Raw genomic sequence first — 25,866 nt, 5'->3', positions numbered from 1 at the left:
GCGAGATGTGTCATACATGCTCATTTGTCGTGATGGCTATCATTTTGCTTTTCCTGAGCTGTTGGCAATTGCACCAGCTCCGTGGTAATAACAATATGATCGAGCGCCAACAAGTCGTTGGCATTGTGAAGAGAAGAGAGATGGTAGGGGGTAAAGTTGTGGGACCATAATTGCAACCGATTATGATAAATGGTAGTTGCCCAGGAAGGTATTGATCTGAAAATGATTCGCTTTGTTTGTACTGTGACTTCCACCACTAACATCCCTCAGTGTATTGATATTTCCAGCAGTCCCATGTCGCCGAATCCTAATCATTTTTTTCAGTGGTTAGTTTGATTTGATAAACGATGTCAGGGTGATCAAAGTTTGTCAGTAAAAGGATGTTTTGTTACCTTTTAGACCGCCACAGGTAGTAAGCTTGGCATTTATGCCATGTTCAGTACTGTATATAATATCACACTGTAATAAGAAATGCTTTTTATTATCAGGAGCCTTTGATCTTTGTGCATGATAGTTGGAGGGTTGACGTAGTTGTTTTCTACGTATGAGAACAGTACCGTAATAGCCCGTGGGCTTCCATGTTCCAATGACAGTAATTCATAAGGCACTGACACAAGTCATAAAGCCCAGGTCTCTTCCCACTGCTCCTGGTCAACCACATCCTTGCTCCAGACATTACGAAGAGCTGAGTAAACTGGTGAACAAGGAGCGGGTATACGTGGCCGCTCCATCAGAGTAGAAACAAAGGGCTGAGAGGAGCCTCATAGACCATTGTGACTGCTACTAACTGGCCTGTCACAGGGTGCACTCGTCTCTCGGTGACGTGAATAGAGGGATGACTCACCGCTCGTGGTACAAGGAGGGAGGAATAAGCGTGTATGTGTGGTTGATTTGTGTGCCTATTTCGGCATGTGTTTTTGTGTATTCATGTTTTAACCTTTAACCCTAGCAAGCACCTAAGGTGGACCGTGTGATGCAGCTGATAAACTGGTCTGCACCTTTTACCCTTCTTTTTTTTCAGTCCGGATGAGAATTACTTGATCCCAGACCCATTTGTACATTCACTCATTCATTCATATATTTATAGTGGTTGGATTTACATAATTGCTGCGTATTCACATGTGACAGCCAGCTGAATAGGAACACGGGCAGATGTAAAAAGTAGTTAAAAAAGGCATTTGGCACCTGGTTTGGAGACGGGGTGGGAAACTTTGGAGTGGGAAGTTGATTGGAGTCACTGTTCAGCATTCACCTGTCTGACTTCTTCCTGCCATGAGAGGGCCTCTGCCCCCATACCTTTAGCCAGAAGTCCCCGGTACCCTGGATGGGCCCTGCTCCACATAAATCTAACTGTTTGGATTGCTGTGGCTAAGAAATGGCACACCTCATCAGCCCAGAGACTGATGCAGCAACTCCGCATTAGGACCATGGGGCTGATTAGATCCACTCTTTTATCTGACTTAGTTTGCCGGTGGTTCACGTCACTTGGGATGATTCAGTCTCTGGTTAATGGCTGAAAGCAACCTCAGGTCTTAGTGAGCCTGATAGAGATGTGCTCCCCCTCATAAAAACCCAGATAACCACTCTGGCACACTGACAGGCAGCTAAGAGGGATTCATTTTCGTGTGCGTGCAAGCCACACACCTGGCTTGGACTCTCTATTGTAGCTTTTTGCCAATAATGTCTGCCTTTTGCTCTGTCTCTTTTTCCCTGTCTCTCTCTCTGCTCACGCCACTGGTTGGCCAGCCAGTCTGTCCATTTGTCCCCTATCTACCCATGCCGTCACTGTAGAAAAGCACCTTGTCCTTTTCCTCTCGGTGTGGCAGTTGTCAGGGACTTTAGACCGGTCTTGTGCGTGAAAGTGAGCAGCCAGCGTTTGTGCTTTTTGAACATCTGACACTTCATGGTCCACAGGGCACTCGTCTTGCCCTCTCAGTGTAGCCAGTTTAAAGGGACGTTCCGCTGGAATTGATTTTGGTTTTTTCCGTAGGCTAGTTCTCTGCAAAAGTGGACATTTTCTCAATATTAGCCAATTATTTCCCCCAGTGACATATGGTGGGATGAAGTAAAAATAAAAACTCCTGTGTTGTAATCAAATGGAATTGCCCAAGGTTAAAGCAGGAAGTACATTTTATGGACAATCTTCTTCCTCAGCCTTTATTAAACAACTGCTGCCGCCCCCCCAAAAAAAAACAAAAACAAAACAAGTCTAGAGTCTAGAATGGTTCAATGAATTGACTGGAAAATGTTCTTTTGCAGTTGAAAAATGAAAGGCCAGTTCTATACTACATGGTCTAAACATGACCACAGATGGAGCTGCTTAACCACTGTTCGTGCCATCACCACTGCAAGCAGGCCTTCAAAATATGATGAAGATGATGCCTGCACAAAGAGATTGTCAGTCTGTATTTGGTTAGAATGGCCTATCGCTCACAAAGTCATGTGCTATAGCATAGTGTGGACACTTCAAGGTCAAGGAAAACAGTATTACCACCACTATCAAGAGGACGAAACATTGAGTGCTAATTAATGAGTGAATTATCACATTTAAAATTAGATCAATAACTCATAATGTTACAATGCAAGTAAAACAAATGCTAAGTATAATAGTTGGTGCTGCATACAGTTGTCTTTTGTCCTTCCCCTCTCTCTTTTTTCTTTAATACACAGACATACTATCAACATAAAGCCTCTGTATTGAATGCACATTTTGGCTTTCCTTTATGCGAGTTTGGGAACAGCCCCCGCACAGACCTGCGAGGAAGCAGCAAGGACAGTCACGTAACACGGGGGCGGGGTTAGCATCGAAAGACCACTGGTGTTATGGGTCCACAGCGTTGTCCGTTATTTACTCAGTGAGCACACTGATACTCATGGTGCATGATTTTTCCTTTTAAACCGAGAAACCACATGAATGTGGCTCAGACTGAACGTCTCACCACCCACCTAAATCCCCCAGTATCTCACACAAATGTGACTCGTCACATATGGTTCACATAGTTGGACTGAAAGCATCAAACACATTAGCCACAATAGCATGTTATTTTTATCCACCCACCCTAAACACCCCTCCTCCCGCCCCTCCAAAAAAAAAAAAACCCTCCAAGGACATGAAATGAACACACTCATTCACGCTCAGAGGCACATGCACAGTTCATTCACAGCTTTAGCAGTGAGTGGCTCTTAGAATGAATGAGCTTGTGACTCATACTCTTATGGCTGTGTTTATGCCAAGAGGGAGGGGGGAAGGTGGAGGATGGCACTGAATGAAAGAAGACCTGTTTTTTGTTTTTTTGTTTTTTGCCCCCCCCCCCTTTAATCTCCTTGTTTCGGTAGGAGGGTGGGTGAGATGTCAAATGGGCAAGGTCATGTCCATATAACCTCGTGTGTGTGTGTGTCTGTCTGTGTGTGTGTGTGTGTCCCGCTATCATTACCGTCATCACTGGGTTTGTGGAGTTTGTGTAATAGCAAGAGACAACTCCCCTAACCCTTCCCTTGGATCATTCTGGGGATGCAAAAAATGTGAATTGGAAAGGAATCTTCATTCGCTTCAGTATTGATCATTTGCCAGTTCCCCTCACCTCCTACCCTGTCCCCATTAAGCACAAACGTGACTGTCCCCCCCCCCCACTTCCTGAACGTCACTCAGACAAGTGGGGTCACAGTCCCTTAGCGTTGTTCAGAGGTCATGGAATATTTAGTGCCCATTGACTATTTAGTGCTCACGCAGCGGTCACTTAAACCGGAACTACAGCTTCTTGTTTAAATGTTTTTCTTTTTACAGTACAGCTTCCTCCCTCAGGCTATGGCTTGCTGATTCACACAGACTGCCCTCGTTCACTAAGCCCCCATCCTACTCCCACGACTAAAATTCTTAACAGAGTGCCTCCCTTGTTGCTGGTGCTCATTGCCTTCTGACCGGCATGTTGTGGAGAACCAGCCGGGGCCAGTAAAAGCAGACCCATCCATGCCTCTGTAATCAGCTAATGGAAGGTTACACTTATCACAAATTACAAGCCCCCAACCTGAAGCTCTTTTCTGCCCACAAGGAATGGGAAACGGTGCCACTTAAAAAAAAAACTAAAAAAAAAAACGCAGCATCTGTCACACAGTTGTTCACTAAAGAGTGAAGTTAGGTTTTTAATTTCCAATTAGTAATTTACTGTTTTATAGGCAGGGACCTGGTTCCGTTACTTGGCCCCTTCCCCTTGCTAGATGTTATTAACCTCTGTCAGTTGGTCTGCATGCCTCTCCAGCCCACCCAGTATTTGGGGATAGAGACTCTCTATTAATGCTAATTAATACTCCAGCTGGCTCCTTCTCCACTGGCTCCTAGTTTAATTTGCACATACTGGCAGAGGATACCCTTCTTAGGCAAGCTTCTCGGATGAAATCAGTCTCTTCTTCTTTCTGTCCTGTTCTTTGCAGGCTCTGTTTGTCTCTCAACTTATTTTATACCCTTCCTGTAAGCCGACTAACCTCTCCCTATATTGCTCCCTCTCTGTGGACACAGCCAACCACTCCTCGTTTTACTCTCTCAGTGTAATTTAGAGTTAAACTTCACTTCTGCCTGATCCAGATTAATTGGTCCTCATGATTTTGTATTTGTTGTGTGCATAAAAAGGCCCACTTGAGGTAAAATAACTTAGAATAGATAATAGTTTTACTATCAGTAAAAACACAAGTTACTACATACACCAAGAAATTACCTTTTTTTTTGGAATTATTTAAATTGATATTAATCAGTTGAGGCATTTTCCTGCTAGCAGCATCATTTAGGATTCTAGCCCTAACATGCATATATAGTATATATACATATATAAACACGCATGCAGTGCAACCGAGCACGGGGTTGTTTGGTTTGCCTTAGCTGAGTGTCTCACTTGGCTTTCTCACCCAAACAGTTATTCACATCTCCCAGTGGCAACCCCTGGCCCTTCCCTCAACTCTTGGAGCCGAGGAGGCGTTGCAGCGGTTCAGCCAGCCTGCCATGTGTTATTGTGATGTTGACAGGAGATGATGATGATTCCCAAAGCGTTTTTGCCAGGCCGCTGTTTACACTCCAAGGAGTAGCGGCTTGTTTGTGTCTATTCTGGGCCTGCCGTCTTGTGGCGGAGGCCTGATGTTTTTCCTGTGGCTGCTTCCTCTGGAAGGCTGGCACTCCATGGCCACGTCAGCGCAGCCAGTGCTCCAGCCGACTCAGGGGGAGGGGAGCGGGGGGATGCGGCCTTTTCTATCTGATCTCTGTCAGCACTCGTGCGTCAGTCTGATGCAAGAGTGGGTGGTTTCCCCCCCCCGCATTTTCTCCACACACACCCACCCTCCCTCTCTGTCTCGCTCTCCATCTTGCTCTCTGTCTGTGTGTCTGTCTGTCTCTCTCTCGCTCTTGTTTGTATTTCCATCATACTTTCTACCTCAAGCCCCCATGTTCAGGTCTTCCTCTTCCCACATTCTGCAAATCGGTACACACACAAAGCATCCATTCTGAACAGCCAAACAACAGTGAATAGAATGCCAGTGTGATTCATCAGTTATCCCGTTGCGTGACATCTGCTGCACAGACTGGAGCTCCCTTCATCAGTCATCAGACAGGTGCACAGCTGAGTCCTATGTGACACAGGCAAGGCTTAATATACCAGTTTTAAAAGTGAGTGGAGTCACAACAGTATACATTTTTAACTCCCTCTTGAATAACATTGGGATCTGAAATTAATGCAGAGCGGGTAGGTCGGTCGGTCTGTCTGACTTGAACTGCCTCTGTCTCCCTGGCAGCCTTCATTCAGGTTGAGCTCTCCCATGCTCCCTGAACTGAGATTGTTGTCCTTCATACACCTTATGTTCTTCAGTTGAAAAGTGACTCACTAACCAAGAGTGTACTGGCTCAGGCTTTACAAACTTGTGTCGTGTGTCTACCACCTTTCACTTTCAAAAAGAAGCGAATTGTCAGTCTGTCTTGACTGGTGAAGTCTAGATGTTTAGAGCCACAAATTGCCTTTTGTTTAGCCTATCATTCACTTATAATGAATTGTGAGTTGTGTATTTATCTGGCACCAAAAGCAAACAAAATAGAATGTAGATAGAATAACAAGTGAATTTTCAGCAGCAGGGGTTCTCAAATGTAAATTGCTACTCAGAAATCTATATCGACAACAAATTTCACATTCTCAACAAATCAACTAAGTGTTTTTTGGTGGGATTATCAACTTGTAGAAAAAACAAAGGTATCTCTTCTGGTATTGCCTTCATCAAGACACACAATACGTCTTTAGTCAAAACTTGCTCATGTTTTTATGTTCAAGTTATGAACTAGGCGATCAGTAATGAATTTGTAAAAACATTTTTTTGCCGCCCCCCTTTTTTTTTCTCCCCAATTGTACCTGTCCAATTACCCCACTGTTCCGAGCCGTCCTGATCACTGCTCCACCCCCTCTGCTGATCCGGGGAGGGCTGCAGACTACCACATGCCTCCTCTGATACATGTGGAGTCGCCAGCCGCTTCTTTTCACCTGACAGTGAGGAGTTTCACCAGGGGGACGTAGCGTGTGGGAGGATCAAGCTATTCCCACCAGTTCCCCCTCTTCCCCGAACAGGCGCCCCCGACCGAACAGAAGAGACGCTAGTGCAGCGACCAGGACACATACCCACATCCGGCTTCCCAGCCGCAGAGACGGCCAATTGTGTCTGTAGGGATGCCCAACCAAGCTGGAGGTAACACAGGGATTCAAACCAGCGAGCCCAATGTTGGTAGGCAACGGAATAGGTCACTATGCTATCTGGACACCCATGACTTTTTAATTTTGACAGCAGGCTTTTTTTCCTTTCCTATTTCCAAAGAGCCCTTAGACATTTTCTAATTAGGATAATTTCAAGGGACGTAGAAAAATGACGGACGTCGTGGCTTCTGTGTAACACATTTTTGAGGACTGGTGATCCATAGCATACAGTGCCAACAGCAGTCCGCTGACCGATTTGGAAAGACTAATCTGTTTATTAATCAGGAAATTTTATTGTACAGTGACTAATTTGGTAAACTAATTAGCCTGCCAGATGTGTTCTGGGTCAGAGTGTCCCAACTGGTTCATCTTTTCAGGGTCCCCAATACAAGCTGTAAGAACTGCTTTTTTGACTAAAATAAATCTTCTCCAGGATCGTGTCGCATTCTGTATCATCAGATTTTAAGTCTAATGCTATTGACATTTTAATAAGATGTATTATGATTCGATTTCCCAAGTGCTTGGAGTACAAAAGCTTTTTCCAAAATCATCCCTGTATCGTGGTGCAGATTGCTTGCTTGTGTTGCATTTGAACTGTTGGGGACAGCAGTGAATTCTAGGCAAAGGATTTTTTGGTCCTGTTGTGTATGTATTTCAGTGCTTGTTTTCAGTCCCTCACCACCACCAGCACACAACTCCCCCACCCAAGAGGTGGAGCCTGGAATTCTACATTTAGGAGGAAGCGCTAGAGGGTGGGAGAGTGCAGTATTCTCTATTCACAGGCCGACCAGGCCTGCTAGTAAGTAGCACCATCTTGTCTGTTTACATTTACGCCGTTAACATAGAGAAAAACACAGATGGACAAGTGGGAGGTCAGTGTGTAAAAATCACAAGTGGTTTAGGGAAATTAATTTTATTTGAATGAATGTCACCTGATGTGCACGTGTCAGCATTGTGTTTTACCACTAGAAGCTCTGTCATAAATTGACATTTTTATCTAGTTTTTAGCCACAATTTTATGCTACATTTTTCATCCTGGTTGTTTTACATATACAAAATTTAGTCATCAGACATTTGGCTCTTGAGTTATTAGTAGTTTTAAGTTGGTTATCAGCTGGACATAGCTTACTGGACCATCTTGACTGCTGCCAGCTTAACTAGGTTTATTTTTAGTCTGGTGGCTAGGCTGGCCAGTCGCTTTTATTGAGGATTTTAAGCTTTTAGCACTTTTATGGACTTTAATGCTAATGTTCTAGCTTATTGCCTGACAACAACGATAGCCGTGTATGTGGATTGACGTTATACCTTTGCACAGTTGAAGACTGACGTTACCTGACAGTAGGCTGAACTCAGGGAGACAGACAAGTTAATCCTGGACTACTCATCCATGGCCACAGCGCAGTCAAAACACCTCTCCTTCCTTGGCAATCAGAGGGGCGCCAGCCCATCCTGCCCCCCAGAACATAAGCGCATTAACCCAGGACAATGATACCACTACTCCGTGGCTGGGAGGTGAAGCGATCCACTCTACAAGCCTCTCTACCCTGGGGGAGGATGTGTGGCTCAGCCTTAGAGCAAAACTTAAGACTCAAGTTTGCTCGACTCCATCAATCCCAGAGCGTAAGGTCCAGGTTAAGAACAGTAAACCATGCCAGGGTAAACACTGCCTCCTGCTGCTCTCACGTGAGGATTTCAAGCTTGGAAATAAATTTCAAGTTCTGAAAAATTTGACCTCCCCAACTCCCCCGGTACATCCTAATCCAGCTGTGTGTCCTCCCTCTTTATCGGCTGCTCCTCCCGACCTGTCAGCAAATGGATTTGACGTCCTGGACAACAAAGATTTCCCTCCGCTGTCATTGCAGTCCATCGCATCCATGAGCGGAGCACTCACCATCGGCTACTGATCCCGGATCCCAAAAGGAAACCTCATCCGTTCGACATAGGTTGTTGAAGGAGGCAGTGTCTAGACACTCTAGACACTCTGCCAGCTCTGAACTGGCCACCGGTGGCATCCCCCCTCTGCACTGGCTGGAAGCCCCCATCCACCGGTGTATGGTGGTTGGGTGCGCTCTTCTACTGCACCAATTCCACAGCCACCTTCGGTTCTGATGATGGGTGATTCTATCATCAGGGATGTCAGGTCCAACAGCGTTGAAACACACTGCTTTCAGGTGCCAATTGAAGGCTATGTAAATACATAATTTACACTCTGGTAGAACTTCCTAGTTTACTATCTCAGCATACCTCCGTTAAGAAAGTTGTCATTCACGTTGGTACAAATGACATTCCACGGTAGCAGTCAGAGCTTTTAAAATCTGATTTTATGCGTCTTTTTAACCTTCTAATCTAAAGCTTAGTGAGAAGGAAGTTTTTCTCTCAAGCCCATTTTCAGCCATGGTGTTGGCTGTTTTAGCAGACTTTTGCAGTTTTGTATCTGGCTTCAGTTGCAGTGCTGTCATTTACAATTTGGTTTTATCAACAATTTTAATCTGTTCTGGGAACACTCTTCTATTTCTGAACATGATGGACTCCATCCAAATCGAGCAGGTTCATGAATGCTGGCTGCAAATGTGTTTTATTCCATTGTCTCCAACTCTCGTGTCCGTGCTATGAACAACAACATTTGGCACACGCACACAAGTGTGGACAGTTCCATCAACTAATTCACGTCCACAGGGGGCGAGTGCTTTCAGTTTTGGTTCCGCGGTAAACTACACCTACTCAGGTCCTTTGGTGAGTCCAGTCCATCATACTATTGACTCACTCTGCCATACTAATTCATGTAATAATAAACCATAGACAAAGACCTAGTAATCTCCATGTAACATACAGGAATCTGCATAATTTATTACCAGTTTGGAGTCCCCCACAAAGCCATCCCCCTCAGACAATAAAAATGGCTTTATTAAAGAGGGAAAGGATCCCACCCATTGTGAAAGATACAAACCTATAAGCCTCTTATGCAATGACCAAAAAATCCTTAGGGCTATATTGGCTAAGAGAATCTGAACTGGTTTAGAGCCTACCTGCAGGTCATTGTGGCCATTGGAGACTTTGCCTCGGACACAGTGGGTATTATGTGTGGGGTACCCCAAGGTTCGATTCTTGGACCATTACTATTTAATCTCTGTATGCTCCCACTTGCACATGTTGTACAGAAACACAAAATAAATTACGATAATTATGCAAATGATTCAAAACTGTACATACCTTTATCTCCTGATGACCTAGATCCCATACATGCCCTAACTCAGTGTATTGATGATATTAATCTATGGATGTCAATTTTTTACAGTTGAACAAAGAAACACTAATTTTTGGTGCAAAGACTCAAGAGACAAATTATTGCAGCTAATCTCAGTTCACTGTCTTTGGAGTCCAAAAGGGAAGCTATAAATCTGGGATCTAAATTTTAAGATCCATATCAATCATCTCACAAGATCAGCCTTCTACCATCTTAAAAAAATGTTTCAAAACTAAGAGGCTTTCTATGAAAATCAGACTCAGAAATTAATCCATGCATTTATGGTCTAATGGTCTATTCATGGGCCTCCCAAAATCAGTTGTGTAGCAACTACAGTTAATTCAAAATGCAGCTGCGCATGTTCTCACCGGAACTAAAACGTATGACCACATTACTCCTGTTCTTAGATCTCTGCATTGGCTCCCCGTCAAAAGTAGAATTGATTTTAAAATTATGTTACTTGTATACAAAACTGTAAATGGCTTTGCACCTCATTTTATAAAAGACATGCTAATTAGATAAAAACCAGCATGAACTCTCAGGTCCAAAGGCAGTGGTCTTTTAGCCACACCTCATACTAACTCTAAAGCAGGGGGAAGCTGCCTTTTGTATTTACGCCCCAAGTAGATGGAACATCCTGCCTGAGGACCCGAGAGAGGCTCCCCACACTGAACACTTTTAAAAGCTGGTTAAAAACATTACTTTTCACAACAGCCTATGGCTAAGTTCCTGGCGTGTGTGTGTGTGTGTGCGCGCTGTGTATTTTAATATTTGTATATTCTGCTCGATGTCTGTGAATGTTCTCATTCATCCAGGTCATGGTTATCCAAAGGAGTTGAATCAAGTGCAACTGGACTTGGTATATACGTATATATACCAAGTCCAGTTGCACTTGATTCAACTCCTTTGGATATATTCTGCTCCAATTCTTGTATAACTACACTAACACCTGTTGATATGCATATTTATTTTATACATTTGCACTTCAACTATTGTTTTGATTGTATTGTCACTTTATGTAAAGCACATTGGGTTGCTTTTTGTATGAAATGTGCTATATAAATAAAGTTCGACTTGACTATTGTAGAGCTTCTTGCTCCCCTGTATGGCATATAGATATAGGCCCTGGTGTTTATCTGTCTTGAGTTTTAAAGTAGAGGAATGTGCAGGCTTGGCACCAAGTTCCGTCTCCCAAGCTTTCTGCTGAGGTGTCACTTCTCTGAGCTGAGCTAAGCCGTTGCACTGGCTCCTACAACACAGCCACGCAGGAAACTTTGTTGTTTCTCAGCACTTTTTTAAAGTGGTCTCCTTTTGTTTGCCAGGGTTTAAAAAAGTGTTTGGCAGTTTTCCCCCATAGGTATTAAAAAAAAGAAAACAAGAAAAAAAAAAAACCCCAATGAAACTGATGAAAATTGGTTGAGTGTAGAGAAGCTTGCAGGCTGTTTTGTCACAGAGCAAATGTATGAGGTTAGCTCCTGTGGATACTTGACATCTACCATTTGCTTTCCTTAAGTCAAATTGCAGAGAAAACAGCCAGTCGGACCTTATTTCATGTTTTTCATGTCGTGTCTCCTCCTCCTCAGGTCCTGCTCAGGTTCCCATGATGTCCCCAAATGGTTCAGTGCCTCCAATCTATGTGCCTCCTGGATACGTTTCACAGGTACACATTTTATGCTGTTTTCATCCTGCCCGCATTGCTGATCAGTCCGTCTGTTAAACTCAGAGCCGTGTGAATAACTGTCCTCCTGCGGGGTGTTCTTGTTCCTTTCCTGCTCAGATCATAGAGGAGAACGGAGTGCGGCGGGTTCTGGTCTTACCTCAGCAACCAGAGTTCCACCCAGGGGGCCACTCCCCTCTCCATCACCCTCCACCCCCGCCCCATGCCCACCTGCCTGCCTTCATCCCACACCCAGCCATGATACCCCCACCACCTCACATGTACACGGGTATGGCAGGGGGTGTGGGCGACATGAGCTCACAGTACATCTCCCAGTACCATCCAGCCCATATCTACTCTGAGCAGGGTGAGTGTGTAACAGTGGTCTCTCACCTGTCTCTGAGCTATATGGGTATTTAAGTGGTTTACTCATTGGTGTATAGAGCTTTGATTTCACACTGTAGATACAAAACCAAGTTGTTGTTTTTTTCCCTCTGATACCAACTGTGTAGTCTTTTAAGAAGCACCTTATCTTAGGCATTTACCTGAAAGCTGCACTCTGTTTATTTGTGTCCTCATACTGCAACCGTTTGGATTTGAAGATGGCAGGATTTGTGACCTGCATATACAGTGCATCCGGAAAGTATTCACACCCCTTCACTTTCCCCACATTATGTTATGTTACAGCCTTATTCCAAAATGGATTAAATTCCTTTTTTTCTCATCAATCTATACACAATACGCCATAATGACAAAGTGAAAAAGGTTTTGTAGAAATTTTTGCAAATTTATTAAAAATAAAAAACTGAAATATTGCATGTACATAAGTATTCACACCCTTTGCTATGACACTCAAAATTTAGCTCAGGTTCACCCTGTTTCCACTGATCATCCTTGAGATGTTTCTACATCTTGACTGGAGTCCACCTGTAGTAAATTCAATTGATCGGACATGATTTGGAAAGGCACATACTTGTCTATATAAGGTCCCACTGTTGAGAGTGCATGTCAGAGCAGAAACCAAGCCATGAAGTCAAAGGAATTGTCTGTGGACCTTCGAGATAGGATTGTATCGAGGCACAGATCTGGGGAAGGGTACAAAAAAATTTCTACAGCTTTGAAGGTCCCAAAGAGCACAGTGGCCTCCATCATTCGTAAATGGAAGAAGTTTGGATCCACCAGGACTCTTCCTAGAGCTGGCCGCCCAGCCAAACTGAGCAATCGGGAGAGAAGGGCCTTGGTCAGGGAGGTGACCAAGAACCCGATGGTCACTCTGACAGATCTCCAGCGTCCCTCTGTGGAGATGGGAGAACCTTCCAGAAGGACAACCATCTCTGCAGCACTCCACCAATCAGGCCTTTATGGTAGAGTGGCCAGACGGAAGCCTCTGCCCAGTAAAAGGCACATGACAGCCTGCTTGGAGTTTGCCAGAAAGCACCTAAAGGACTCAGACCATGAGAAACAAGATTTTATGGTCTGATGAAACCAAGATTGAACTCTTTGGCCTGAATGCCAAACGTCACGTCTGGAGGAAACCAGGCACCTCTCATCACCTTGCTAATACCATCCCTACAATGAAGCATGGTGGTGGCAGCATCATGCTGTGGGGATGTTTTTCAGTGGCAGGAACTAGGAGACTAGTCAGGATCGAGGGAAAGATGAATGGAGCAAAGTACAGAGAGATCCTTGATGTAAACCTGCTCCAGAGTGCTCAGGACCTCGGACTACGGTGAAGGTTTACCTTTCAACACAACAACAACCCCAAGCACACAGCCAAGACAATGAAGGAGTGGCTTCGGGACAAGTCTGTGAATGTCCTTGAGTGGCCCAGCCAGATCCCAGACTTGAACCCCATTGAACATCTCTGGAAAGACCTGAAAATAGCTGTTCAGCGACACTCCCCATCTAACCTTACAGAGCTCGAGAGGATCTGCAGAGAAGAATGGGAGAAATACCCCAAATATAGGTGTGCCAAGCTTGTAGCTTCATACCCAAGAACACTTGAGGCTGTAATCGCTGCCAAGGGTGCCTCAACCAAGTACTGAGTAAACGGTGTGAATACTTATGTACATGCAATATTTCAGTTTTTTAATTTTTAATAAATTTGCAAAAATTTCTACAAAACCTTTTTCACTTTGTTATTATGGCGTATTGTATGTAGATTGATGAGAAAAAAAGGAATTTAATCCATTTTGGAATAAGGCTGTAACATAACAAAATGTGGGGAAAGTGAAGGGGTGTGAATACTTTCCGGATGCACTGTATGCCTGCCAGACAGGTCCTCTCTGTTCTGCTATCTATTTGTGCATGCCTACATTGGTTTTCTTTTTTGTTCTCCCAGTCTCCGCAGATTCTCACTCCCAACATGGACGCCCACAGTTTGTTCACAGGGATGAAAGAACAAGCAAAACATATGAGCGTCTTCAGAAAAAGTTGAAGGAGCGGCAGGGAGGTGGGGGAGGGGGGCAGATGAAGGAAAGTCCCCCTTCCTCACCGCAGAAGACCCGCAGCAGCCCCCCGATGCTGGACATCCACAACGGAGTTGGGGGGAAAGGGCCAGAGCCTGATCAAGGGCAGTCCAGCAATGCAGTGGCCAGCCCTGACAAGCAGACCAGTGAGGGAAAAACCGGTTAGTAAGAAGGAAAAGGAAGGGGGGGCAGACGACAAGTAGAGGTTACAGACCAGCCGACACTAAGCCTTCAATCGATGATTTAAGACCTTCCCTCGACATTGAGAGCAACTGAATAGAGTGTCTAATTGTATGCTGTAGCAGTGGGGAGCCATAATGGGGTCCACATTAATTCTGATTATATTATTATATGAACTCTCATAGCTCATTAATTATGGAGTTTTATTTTGCTACTTGTCCTCAGTGGTGCTATTTTAACAGTGGGAAAAAAAGATTACCTATTGACTAGGGACATACTGATACTGATATTTGATATCGGGCCAATACCAGGCTAAAATTGACTATTGGTATCAGAGATTTTTCATGTCAAAAATAAAAGCAAAATGGCTTGATTTACAGCATTTGTGGCACATGGATGCCTGTATTTCTTTAATGGTAGAAAAAACTTATTCTATCTCAGTTATTTTGCCCATTGATAGTTCAGCAAAAGTAATGGATCAATACTTGGTATCCACCAATACTTAGAGATTTGTTCTTGGAATTGGAATCAGCAGTGAAAAAGTGATATCGGTGAACCCCTACTAATGACTTCAGAGAGATGATAGAAATATAATAATGTGGCTGCCACCACTAGAGGATTGATGTTCTCAAACATTACATACACTGGAAACCGCTTATACTGATTACATCAGGCGAATATGATCGCTATAAACGGTTGATCTCTTTTCTGAAGTCTAATTCTCAACTGTACACTCATTAAATATACACTGAGGAGCCAAAAGATTATAGCCGATCACAGCTGAGCCGAATAACATTGATCATCTCCAAACAAGGGCACTTGTCAAGGTCTGGGTAGATTAGATGGTAAGCGAACAATCAGTTCTCCTAGTCACCGTGTTGGATGCAGGAGAAATGGGCAGGAGTGACTTTGACAAGGGCCAAATTGTTATGGCCAGACGACTTGATCAGATCCATCCATCCATTAGCTGAACCGCTTATCCTGTTCTCAGGGTCGCGGGGATGCTGGAACCTATTCAAGCAGTCATTGGGCTGCAGGCGCGGAAACACCATGGACAGATCGCCAGGCCATCACAGGGCTCACACACACACGCACACACACACACACACACACACACTTGCTTGCTTTAGGTTGTCCGTCGTGTCCGATGATGACAATCCTGCCTCTGTCACTTGTGAGTCTTCTTATGGCTGTAAAGCCCTATCCGCGATCCACAATGTCTGCCACAGACAGAACAGGTGAAATCACTGACTGGGGGTGTAGGTGTGGTACTGGCTTCATGTCTCTTCAGACGTCTTCTGGTCCGTCGATCACCGCGGTCCTTCTCGAGGTTTTGCACCCCTTGTTGACAGAGCTGCCGCCAGATGGAGCGTTGGGCGGCAGTGTCTTCCAGCTGGCTCGGGTTCAGGCCGCACTTCTTTATGATGGTCTTCAGCTGGTCTTTGTACCGTTTTTTCTGGCCCCCTGCCAAGCGTCGGCCAAGATGTAGCTGGCCATACAGCACTTTACGCGGTAAGCGCTCCCTTGGCATCCTGATGACGTGACCGAGCCATCGAAGTTGGTGCTGGGTGACGGTAGCCTCCATGCTGATGCAGTTGGTCTTGCGGAGTATTTCAGTATGGGGCACTCGGTCACGCCAGGTTATCCTCAGGATGCATTGTAGGCATCTGATGTGGAAGGCCTCAAGCATCCTGAGGTGGTGGCTGTACAGGGTCCACGCCTCACAGCTGTAGAGTAGAGTCGTGATGACAACTGCCAAGTAGACAGATATTTTGGTGTGGAGGTTGAGGTCTTTGTTTTGAAAGACCCTTCTCCTAAGTCTGCCAAAAGAGGACGACGCTTGTTTAATCCGGTTTTGCATCTCCCTGTCGATGCTGCAGTCGTCAGAGAGGAAGCTGCCCAGGTATTTGAAGGATTCCACTGTTGCAAGTGGTTTGTCGGAGATGTTGAAGGTTGGTGAATGAGATGGAGGAATAGATGCCCACTGGCATACTACTTCAGTCTTTGTCACATTTATAGAGAGCCCCAGCCTACCATACGCCCTTGCAGCAGCTGCAAGGGTAGCTTGTAGTGCCTCGGGTGTGTGGGCCACAACTGCACAGTCATCTGCGTACTGTAGCTCGATGATGTGCTCCGATGTCATTTTTGTGACCGCTTGGAGCCTACGGATGTTAAATAGGTTTCCATCTAGTCTGAAGTCCACAGTAACCCCACTGTCCTTCCTGATTTCCTTGTGGAGCAGCAATGTCACACACAGGAGGAAGATGTTAAAAAGAACTGGAGCAAGGATGCACCCCTGACGTACCCCGGTGCACACCCTGAAGGGCTCAGATTCCTGGCCTCCAATGGTCACACGTGCCATCATCCCCACGTGAAATCTTTGAAGGATGTTGACAAACTTTCGTGGACAGCCAAACTTCAGGAGGATGTTCCGTAGGATGTCCCTGTTGACTCTGTCGAAAGCCTTTGACAGGTCGATGAAGGCTATGAAGAGGTTCTGATGTTGCTCCCTGCACTTCTCTTGGAGTTGCCGTGCTGTGAACACCATGTCCACAGTACTCCTATTCCTCCTAAACCCACACTGTGACTCAGGCAACAGCACACACACACACACACACACACACACACACACACACACACACACACACACACACAAACAAGCATACCTAGTGACAATTTAATATGGCCAGGTTACCTGACTTACATGTCTTTGGACTGTGGGAGGAAACTGGAGCCCCCGGAGGAAACCCACGCAGACACGGGGAGAACATGCAAACGCCACACAGAGGATGTCCCGGGATGACCCACCAAGGTTGGACTACCCGGGGCTCAAACCCAGGACCTTCTTGCTGTGAGGCAACCGCGCTAACCACTGCGCAACCGTGCCGACTTGGTCAGAGCATCTCTGAAACGACAAGGCTTGTTGGGATGCTCCAGATCAGTGGTGATTACCTACCAACAGTGGTCTGAGGAGGGACAAACCCCAAACCAGCAACAAGGTGTTGGACACCCAAGGCTCATAAATGCGCGAGAGCAACAAAGGCTATCCCATCTGGTGCAAACCGGGAGAAGGTCTACTGTGGCATAAGTCACAAAATTTTTTAATGATGGTTACGGGAGGAATGTGTCGCAACACACAGTGCATCGCACCCTGCTGTGTATGGGGCTGCGTAGCTGCCGACCGGTCAGAGTGCCTATGATGATAAGCACGTGCATGTAGGAACTGGACCTTGGAGCAGTGGAAGAAGGTTGCCTGGTCCGGTGAGTCCTGTTTTCTTTTAGATCACTTGGATGGCCATGTACGTGTGCGCCATTGACCAGGGGAGGCGATGGCACCAGGATGCACTGTGGGAAGACGAAAAGCCAGGGGAGGCAGTTTAATGCTCTGGGCAATGTTCCGCTGGGAAACTCTGGGTCTGACAATTCATGCGGACATCAATTTGACACATGCTGCCTAACTAAACATCGTTGCAGACCCAGGTACACCTCTTCATGGCAATGATATTCCCTGATGGCAGTGGCCTCTTTCAGCAGGATAGTACTCCCTGCAACACTGCACACATTGTTTGAGAATGGTTTGAGGAACATGATGAAGTGGTCATGGTGTTGCCCTGGCCTCCAAAGTCTCCAGATCTCAATTCGATTGAGCATCTGTGGGATGTGCTGGACTGACAAGTCTGATCCACGGCCGCTGCACCTCGCAACTTACAGGACTTGAGGGATCTGCTGCTAATGCCCCCCCCCCCTTCTCCCCAATTGTATTCGGCCAATTACCTCACTCTTCCGAGCCTTCCCGGTCACTGCTGCACCCCCTCTGCCGATCCAGGGAGGGCTGCAGACTGCCACATGCCTCCTCCGATACATGTGGAGTTGCCAGCCGCTTCTTTTCACCTGACAGTGAGGATTTTCACCAGGGGGACGTAGTCGTAGTGCGTGGGAGGATCACACTGTTCCCCCCAGTTCCCCCTCCCTCCCCAACAGGTGCTCCGACCCACCAGAGGCGGCGCTAGTGCAACGACCAGGACGCATATCCACAGACGCGAGCAATTGTGTTTGTAGGGATACCCAAGCAAGCCGGAGGTAACACGGGGATTCGAACCCGTGCTCCTGGTGTTGGTAGGCAACGGAAGAGACCACTATGCTATCCGGACGCCCTTCTGCTGCTAATGTTTTTGTGCCAGATACCAAAGGACACTTTCAGGGGTCTTGTAGAGTCCATGCCTCAGTGGGTTGGCACTGTTTTGGCGGCACACGGAGGACCAACAGCATATTAGGCAGGTGGTCATAATGTTTTGGCTCATCAGTGTATCTGATGTAATGAAGCAAAAAAACTTCTCTGTTTTACTGGATTTAAAAGACTGAAAGGCAGTGGCTTACTTTTGGCTATTGTATTTTCACAAAATATCAGCTGCTTCAAATGCCTCAAACAGGAATTAGAAAACAGAAAAAAAAGACTATATGACAGCAACATTAATTGGCCTTTCTTAATGTACAATTTTGATAATAGCAGGCCAAACCCTAAAAATGTAAATAAAACTGTGTCACTTTAGGCTATCTGAGGAATCTTTACTCAAATCGGTTCTGTAACATTGAAAAATTACTCTGAAAAAATTTCTCTCGCAAAACTTAAGTGGTACGCTTATTTTGAGGAGTAAGCCTTTAGTATAAATTCAGCCTATGTTAATAAGAATCAGAATAGTCTTTATTGGCCAGGTATGTGTTTGCATATCCAAGGAGTTTGACTTTGGATGTGCAAACATACTTGGCCAATAGAGACAACATTATAGTTACATCTTATTTGTTTTTGTTTGTTCGTTTTGTTTTTTTTTTTGTCTGTCTATCTGGATTTGGACCTACTAGTTTTGTTTTAATTTAAGAAATTCGTTGCTGTTTTTAATTTAATTCTCTTGTTTGTTTTTTCTCTTTAGAGCTGGATGAGGACGCTCAGGCCCTGCAAGTGTTACTGAGCACCATCAATAAGCCAGTGGTTAGTGTTCATTTTCTTTATTTCTGCCATTAAGAGCTTCTTCAGTACGGGACTTTCACATCCTTCATACTTGTCTAGTGATTCCCATCTGCGCAGGGTCATTGGGAGCAATATGAAAGCAGGTTTTAATTCCAACCAGAACTACATCAGCTGGTGTTTGCTCCTGTCTGTGGTTGAAGGTGTGCAAGTTGGTGAAACTGGCCTTCTTTTTTTTTTTTATAAAGCTCTTTGACATTAATTTAATCTCATTATGCCACCAAAGTGTCACATGTGAGTAAGGGGCTTGTGCCAACATGATGGTAAATCAGTTAGGACAATTTTACAACTCAAGGCTTAGTAAAATTGCCATTAAAATTCCATACCAGTAAATCGACTCCTGTATTTTCACAATGTGTGTCTGGTGTGTGTCTGTGTGGGAGTCTATAAACGGCCAAACTAAAGCACTTGGGGCCTTGATTCTTTTTGGAAGTTATTGGGGATGATCTGGGGCACCTATAAAAAATAGCAGAACATTAAAAATATGCATAATATGCCGAATATGCATACAATATGTGGAATCCCTTCAGAATCCTGAGCAGTTCAACAAGATGGCGGGCTCTGGCTACGTCACGCCTCGGCTCTTTCCGCCATTCGCACAAACCTCGCGTTCTTAACGGGTTGCTGGATGGCGGGCGGAGACAGCGAGCAGTGTTGCAAATAGAAAGCGTCCGTGAAATAAGCCACAACGTCACAGTCGCATTTGCATGGGTCGAGCACGGGCGTATATGGCGGCTGTCACATCAAGTGAACTCAATAAAGTTTTCTGTTTTTGAATGTAAATCAGCGCGTGCGGGCGGTTCGGGTTTTGGCGGGTCTGACGAACAATAAAGTCGGCCGCTGTTGCGCACGTGGAAGTGTCCGAGTGTCTTATCTGATGAATCAGATTTAAAGGCCCAAACATACTCGGGCGGAACGTACGTGGAGCGGACTCCACGAGGAATGTCCGCAGTCACTTGGGCTTCCATAGCCGAGCGCACTTCCGCGTTGTAGTTTCCTGTAAAACCGTCCGTGAAACACTACATTACCCACAATGCCTGCGCGTTGTTTACACTCTTCTGTCATGGCGTCCGACACTGACGACGAGGAAGAGATGCTCTTGCCTGCTGGCTCTACAAGAAAATAAACTGAAGAGATGGTGGTATGTATCCTCTCTGTGACGTGTCGTACAGGTGTGGGTACTTTCGCACCTTCTACTCATACATTTTCGGAATGTGTGTGTGTGTGGTGTTACTGTGTGTGTGTGTGTGTGTTAGTGTAGATAGCGGGATCGAAAACTAAAGCATTTATGATCCTAATTTCTTTTGGAGGTGGTAGGTATTGTTCCAGAGAGGACCAGAAAAATAGCAGAAAATTAAAATTTAATTATAATAATTATGCAAAACATGCATTTTCTAAAAATGGCTAAAAACCACTTTTCTCGGCATTTCAAGTGATTCTGAGCATTTGGGGGGAGGGAGTTGGAGTGGGGGGGGTTTAGGGGCAGGGGGAAGGCGGTTAGCTGGCAGGATGAAGAGGAGGGAGATTTAGACGGGTGGATAGCTAATAAACGTCATGATCACCGCAACTTGGTTGCAGTTCACTTACTAGTGTGTTAATAAAGGCATTACATTACCATGATGAGCAAAAATTGCGCTCTTTTGTCAACGTGCACCAACCAGTAACAACATTCTTAGGAGGTGACAAGCTTATTGCACTAGAAAAATCTCTCTTAATTTTCCCATAAGATGCTGTTGAGAAAGCAACTACAGGATCGCCAGGTTGTGGTTTGAAATATATACAGATGTGCTAAAATTTGTTGATACCCCTCCACAAAACTTGAAGAATGCACAATTTTCTCTGAAATAACTCAAAACTGATGAAAGTAGTTGGCATTCACCATTGTTTATTCCATATTTCATAGAAATCAGATTTTGCTTTTGATTTTTCATTCAACATAGTATTGTAAATAATAAAAATGGACAAAAATGATGGAACCCTTAACCTAATATTTTGTTGCACAACTTTTAGAGGCAATCACTGCTATCAAACTTTTTCTGTGGCTCTCAATGAGACTTCTGTACCTGTTAACAAGGTATTTTGGCCCACTCTACCTGAGCAAACTGCTGCAGCTGTCTCAGGTTTGATGGGTGCCTTCTCCAGACTGCAAGTTTCAACTCTTTCCATAGATGTTCGATAGGATTCAGATCAGGACTCATAGAAGGATAGAAAGCCACTTGGTATAGTCCAATGTTTTGTTCATATCCCTTCTTGGATGCTTTTAGCTGTGTGTTTTGGGTCATTATCCTGTTGGAGGACCCATGACCTGCGTCTGAGACAGCTTTCTGACACTGGGCAGTACGTTTTGCTCCAGAATGCCTTGATAGTCTTGAGATTTCATTGGGCCTTGCATACATTCAAGGCACCTTGTGCCAGGCGCAGCAAAGCAGCCCCAAAACACAACTGAGCCTCCTCCGTGTCTCAGTCGGTATGCTGTTATTTTCTTTGAAAGCTTCAATTTTTCCTCTGAGCATAGCACTGATGTGACTTGCCAAAAAGCTCCACTTTTGACTCATCTGTCCAAAGGACATTCTCCCAGAATGATTGTGGCTTGTCGGCATGTATTTTAGCAAATTTCAGTCTGGCTTTTTTATGAAACCACCCCCCCCCCCCCCAAAAAAAAAGAAAGAAAAAAGTGGAGTCTTCCTGGGTCTTCTTCCATGGAGCCCACTTTGGCTCAAAAAGCGACGGATGGTGTGATCAGAAACTGACATATCTCCAACTTGGAGTTCAGCTTATATCTCTTTGGCAGTTATCCTTGGTTCTTTTTCAACCATTCGCAATGTCCCTCTGTTCAATCTGGGGTCGATTTTCCTCTTTGGCCACACCCAGGGAGGTTGGCTACAGTTCTGTGTACCTTAAACATCTTAATATTTACAGCTGTTGTCACAGGAACATCAAGCTGCTTGGAGATGGTCTTGTAGCCTTTACCATTACCATGCTTGCCTATTATTTTCTTTCTGACCTCCTTGGACAACTCTCCTTTGCTTTCTCTGGTCCATGTTCAGTGTGATGCACACAATGACACCGAACAGCACAGTGACTACTTTGCTCCATTTAAATATGTTGAATGACTGATTACAAGATTGGAGACATGTGTGATACTAATTAAATAAACTAATGAATTTGAAATATCACTATAATACAAATATTTATCTTTTCTAAGGGGTACCAACAAATGTGTCCATGCCATTTTAGAAATCTGTAGAATATCTTTGCTTTATTCTATGATATACCAAAGGCATGCAAGTATGCATGACAAAATAGCTTTTAATTTCATCCCTTTTCAGGAGGAATGAAGCATTATTTCAATGAGCTGTAATGGTACCAACAAATTAGATGCCTGTTCCACCCTTGACAAATTCAAACAGGGTCTTACAAATCCTGATTCACCATATACTACTTTGGATGAACCCAGTGAATATAAAAATCCCATAATTTCTCCTCTTGTTCAATATTTGTTCTTATTTGGTTTTAGTTTCTTACTTAAGGTTGTGTCGTTTAGTTAGGACTTGGTCAATAATCTTCATTTCCCACTTCAGTTCCCCCCTGGCTGTTCTCACTTTGCACCACCCACTTTACATCCACGGATAGCTCTGTGAAAATAATAATATACGCAGACGACACAACCATTGTAGGTCTCATCTCCAACAATGATGAAACCCAGTACCGCCCTGAAGTAGACCAAGCATTCACTTGGTGCGCAAACAACAATCTTCTGCTTAATACAGCCAAAACCCAAGAACTCATTATAGAGTTCCGATGCATTCCGAATCCCAAAACACCCATACAAATGAACGAAGACCCCATCAGCACCACCGACTCTTTTAAATTCCTTGAAACATACATCAGCAATAACCTGAAGTGGAAAATTAACACTGAACACGTCATTGCAAAAGCTCAACAACGACTACTTTCTTAGGCAGCTTAAAAAATACCGGATCAAGCATCAACTGCTCATTCTGTTTTACGCAGCCATTATCGAGTCCATCATAACATTTTCTATTACGGTATGGTACGGAGGCACTGACAGTCAAACACGGAAAAAACTGCAGTGGATTGTCAACAAGGCATCCAAAATCATTGGCAACCCACTCCCCTCAGTTGAATCTCTACATACTAACCTGTAAAGCGAGCAAAGAAGATCATCTCCGACCCCTCACATCCTGCTCATCACCTCTTCCAGCTCTTTCCCTCAGGGGGGCGCTACAGGTCACTGTCCACTAAGACTAAACGCTTCACAAACAGTTTTTTTCCCCTAGCCACCAGGACTCTGAATTCCTCCCTATAGTCCCCTCCTCACACACCATTGTCACAAATACCACCATGCACCTAATTGTTATGCGTGATAACAATTAGGTGCATCAAATGCGGCATCAAATGTGTACATACATATTTCTGCCATTGTGTAACTATTGTTCGTGATAATATGTGGAGTGTCTGTTGTTGTCCACGTATGTGTTGTGCTGCAGAGTTTAATGTGTACCAAAAACAAATTCCACCGGCCTTGGTCGTGTGGCTAATAAAACAATCTAATCTAAATCTAATCTAATAATTTCTTCTCCAAATCAAGAAACAGCGATTGCATAAATCAAATCAAAAAAGAAAAAAGAGCATCATAAAAAGCCCGAAAAAGGTAAAAGGAAAAATAAAAAAAATAAAAATAAGAGGTATTCCTCACTCCACATTCAAGGCGGTGTTTTCGTTTCCCGGCACTGATACATTGGTATGTATTTACTTGGCAGCCGGTGGCAGGTCTGTTGCGTTCAGTCAATTTGATACTAAGCCTGCTTATTCAGGCTGCAAATCTAATGACTTTTTCTTTTTCTTTCTTTTCTTTTCTTTTCTTTTTTTTTTTTTTGTGATTATGTTGAAACTGCTGCTGTCAGGTTCCTTGACTACTCACGCTTTGACCCCCCGATGAACACCACCTGATCTCACACCTATTCGAGGACTCGTATGAACGAACCACTTGCCTCTTTAAGACCCACTATATATCGGTGACAAGGGACTGAATAAAAACCTACTTTTGCCTACATCTAAAGATAAGGTGTCTGATGGAAAACACATATTTGTGATGTGTGTAGGTTGATTAAGGATTTTGGGTCAGGTTAATGTGTTTTTGTCACACTGCGGCATCAAACGCGTACGTACATATGCACAACGCGCTACCAAAAAATTAGTATTGTGTTGCAAGCAGTTAACATTTGGCGAAAAAAAAGAAAAGGTAAATTGGACCAACTCTGAGATGAAGCAGTTCATTAACATTGGAGATAACCTTCTGTTAGACTTAAACTCTGTCACTAGACTTAAACGTAATTTCAGGAAAATGGGAACAGAGTAGTTTGGCGGTATTGCTGGTGGTATGTGAACAGTCACAAAGCTTTAAGTAACGCTATGGGGTTGCTTATATGAACAAAAGAAGCTGTTCCCTTTACCCGAAGATTGTCTGCAGTTTATCCCATTATTGTTAAGGAATGTATATGGGAACGTGCCTTCAGTGTTTTGTTGGAATGAAAGCTTGCATATAAATGGCCCTGGGTGGTAAAGAGATTGGATGCTGTTTTCCTAAAGCAGGCAAACATACTGTATTGAGTCATTAAACATGCTAGTAGAATCTGTGATGAATTCTTGCCAACAAATAGTTGAATGAGTTAAATCTATTGGCTATGTGAGGATTTCTTCTCCCTAACGCATCGTCTCACATTTGCATCTAGTATGCAGTATGACCATTGTTTTTTGTTTTTTTGTGGCTTTTTTTGTGTGGAATGTTTCCCCCCTTTTCTCCCCAATTGTATCCAGACAATTACCCCACTCTTCCATGCATCCCTGGTCATTGCTCCACCCCCTCTGCCAATGCGGGGAGGGCTGCAGACTACCACATGCCTCCTCCGATACATGTGGAGTCGCCAGCCGCTTCTTTTCACCTGACAGTGAGGAGTTTCACCAGGGGGACGTAGTGCGTGGGAGGATCATGCTATTCCCCCAAGTTCCCCCTCCCCCCTGAACAGGCGCCCCAACCGACCAGAGGACGCGCTAGTCCAGGACACATACCTACATCCAGCTTCCCACCCACAGACATGGCCAATTGTGTCTGTGGGGACGCCAGACCACACCAGAGATAACACAGGGATTTGAACCAGCAATTCCCATGTTGGTAGGCAACAGAATAGACCGCTACGCTACCCGAACACGTCTTGACCATTGTTTTGATGAGTAGTTTTTTTTTTTTTTTTCCCTACCTGAACCCGTCATTGGTTGTGCTGTTGGGCCTAAGCTGTGTGGGTTGCACCAAACCAACCTGCTCTGTTTGCAAGATAAGATCACTTATTTCCCTTCATAACAGTGGGAAATGATGTTGATGTTTGATTTGTGTGATGGCACTCAATTCTCAAATAAAAGGGTACACAGTTCCACCGCCATCCACTGTCCGAGCCTTTAACAGCTGCTGGATAGGAATTAATTCTACTAGAAATAGAATTTCTCTTGCCTTTGTGTATTGAGCATTTTTTATTTGTATATTGAAGGAGTATATTAGAGGG

At 44.5% G+C, this 25,866-nt stretch overlaps 1 protein-coding gene across 5 annotated transcripts in view; it reads left to right on the top strand.

Annotated features, from left to right (window-relative positions):
• The window catches only part of fndc3a (fibronectin type III domain containing 3A), an 87,687-nt gene that overhangs the window by 34,900 nt on the left and 26,921 nt on the right, over nt 1-25,866 (top strand). For all 5 annotated transcript variants that reach the window (XM_056282997.1, XM_056282995.1, XM_056282998.1 and 2 more), the window contains 4 exons: nt 11,541-11,617; nt 11,735-11,981; nt 13,956-14,243; nt 19,191-19,249. In XM_056282997.1, the coding sequence (XP_056138972.1) occupies nt 11,541-11,617; nt 11,735-11,981; nt 13,956-14,243; nt 19,191-19,249 (671 nt within the window). The remainder of the gene's footprint in view (nt 1-11,540; nt 11,618-11,734; nt 11,982-13,955; nt 14,244-19,190; nt 19,250-25,866) is intronic.

This window comes from Lampris incognitus, chromosome 7 (assembly GCF_029633865.1).
Source record: "Lampris incognitus isolate fLamInc1 chromosome 7, fLamInc1.hap2, whole genome shotgun sequence".
Taxonomy (NCBI): Eukaryota; Metazoa; Chordata; class Actinopteri; order Lampriformes; family Lampridae; genus Lampris; species Lampris incognitus.
This window is presented reverse-complemented; position numbering and strand designations above follow the sequence as displayed.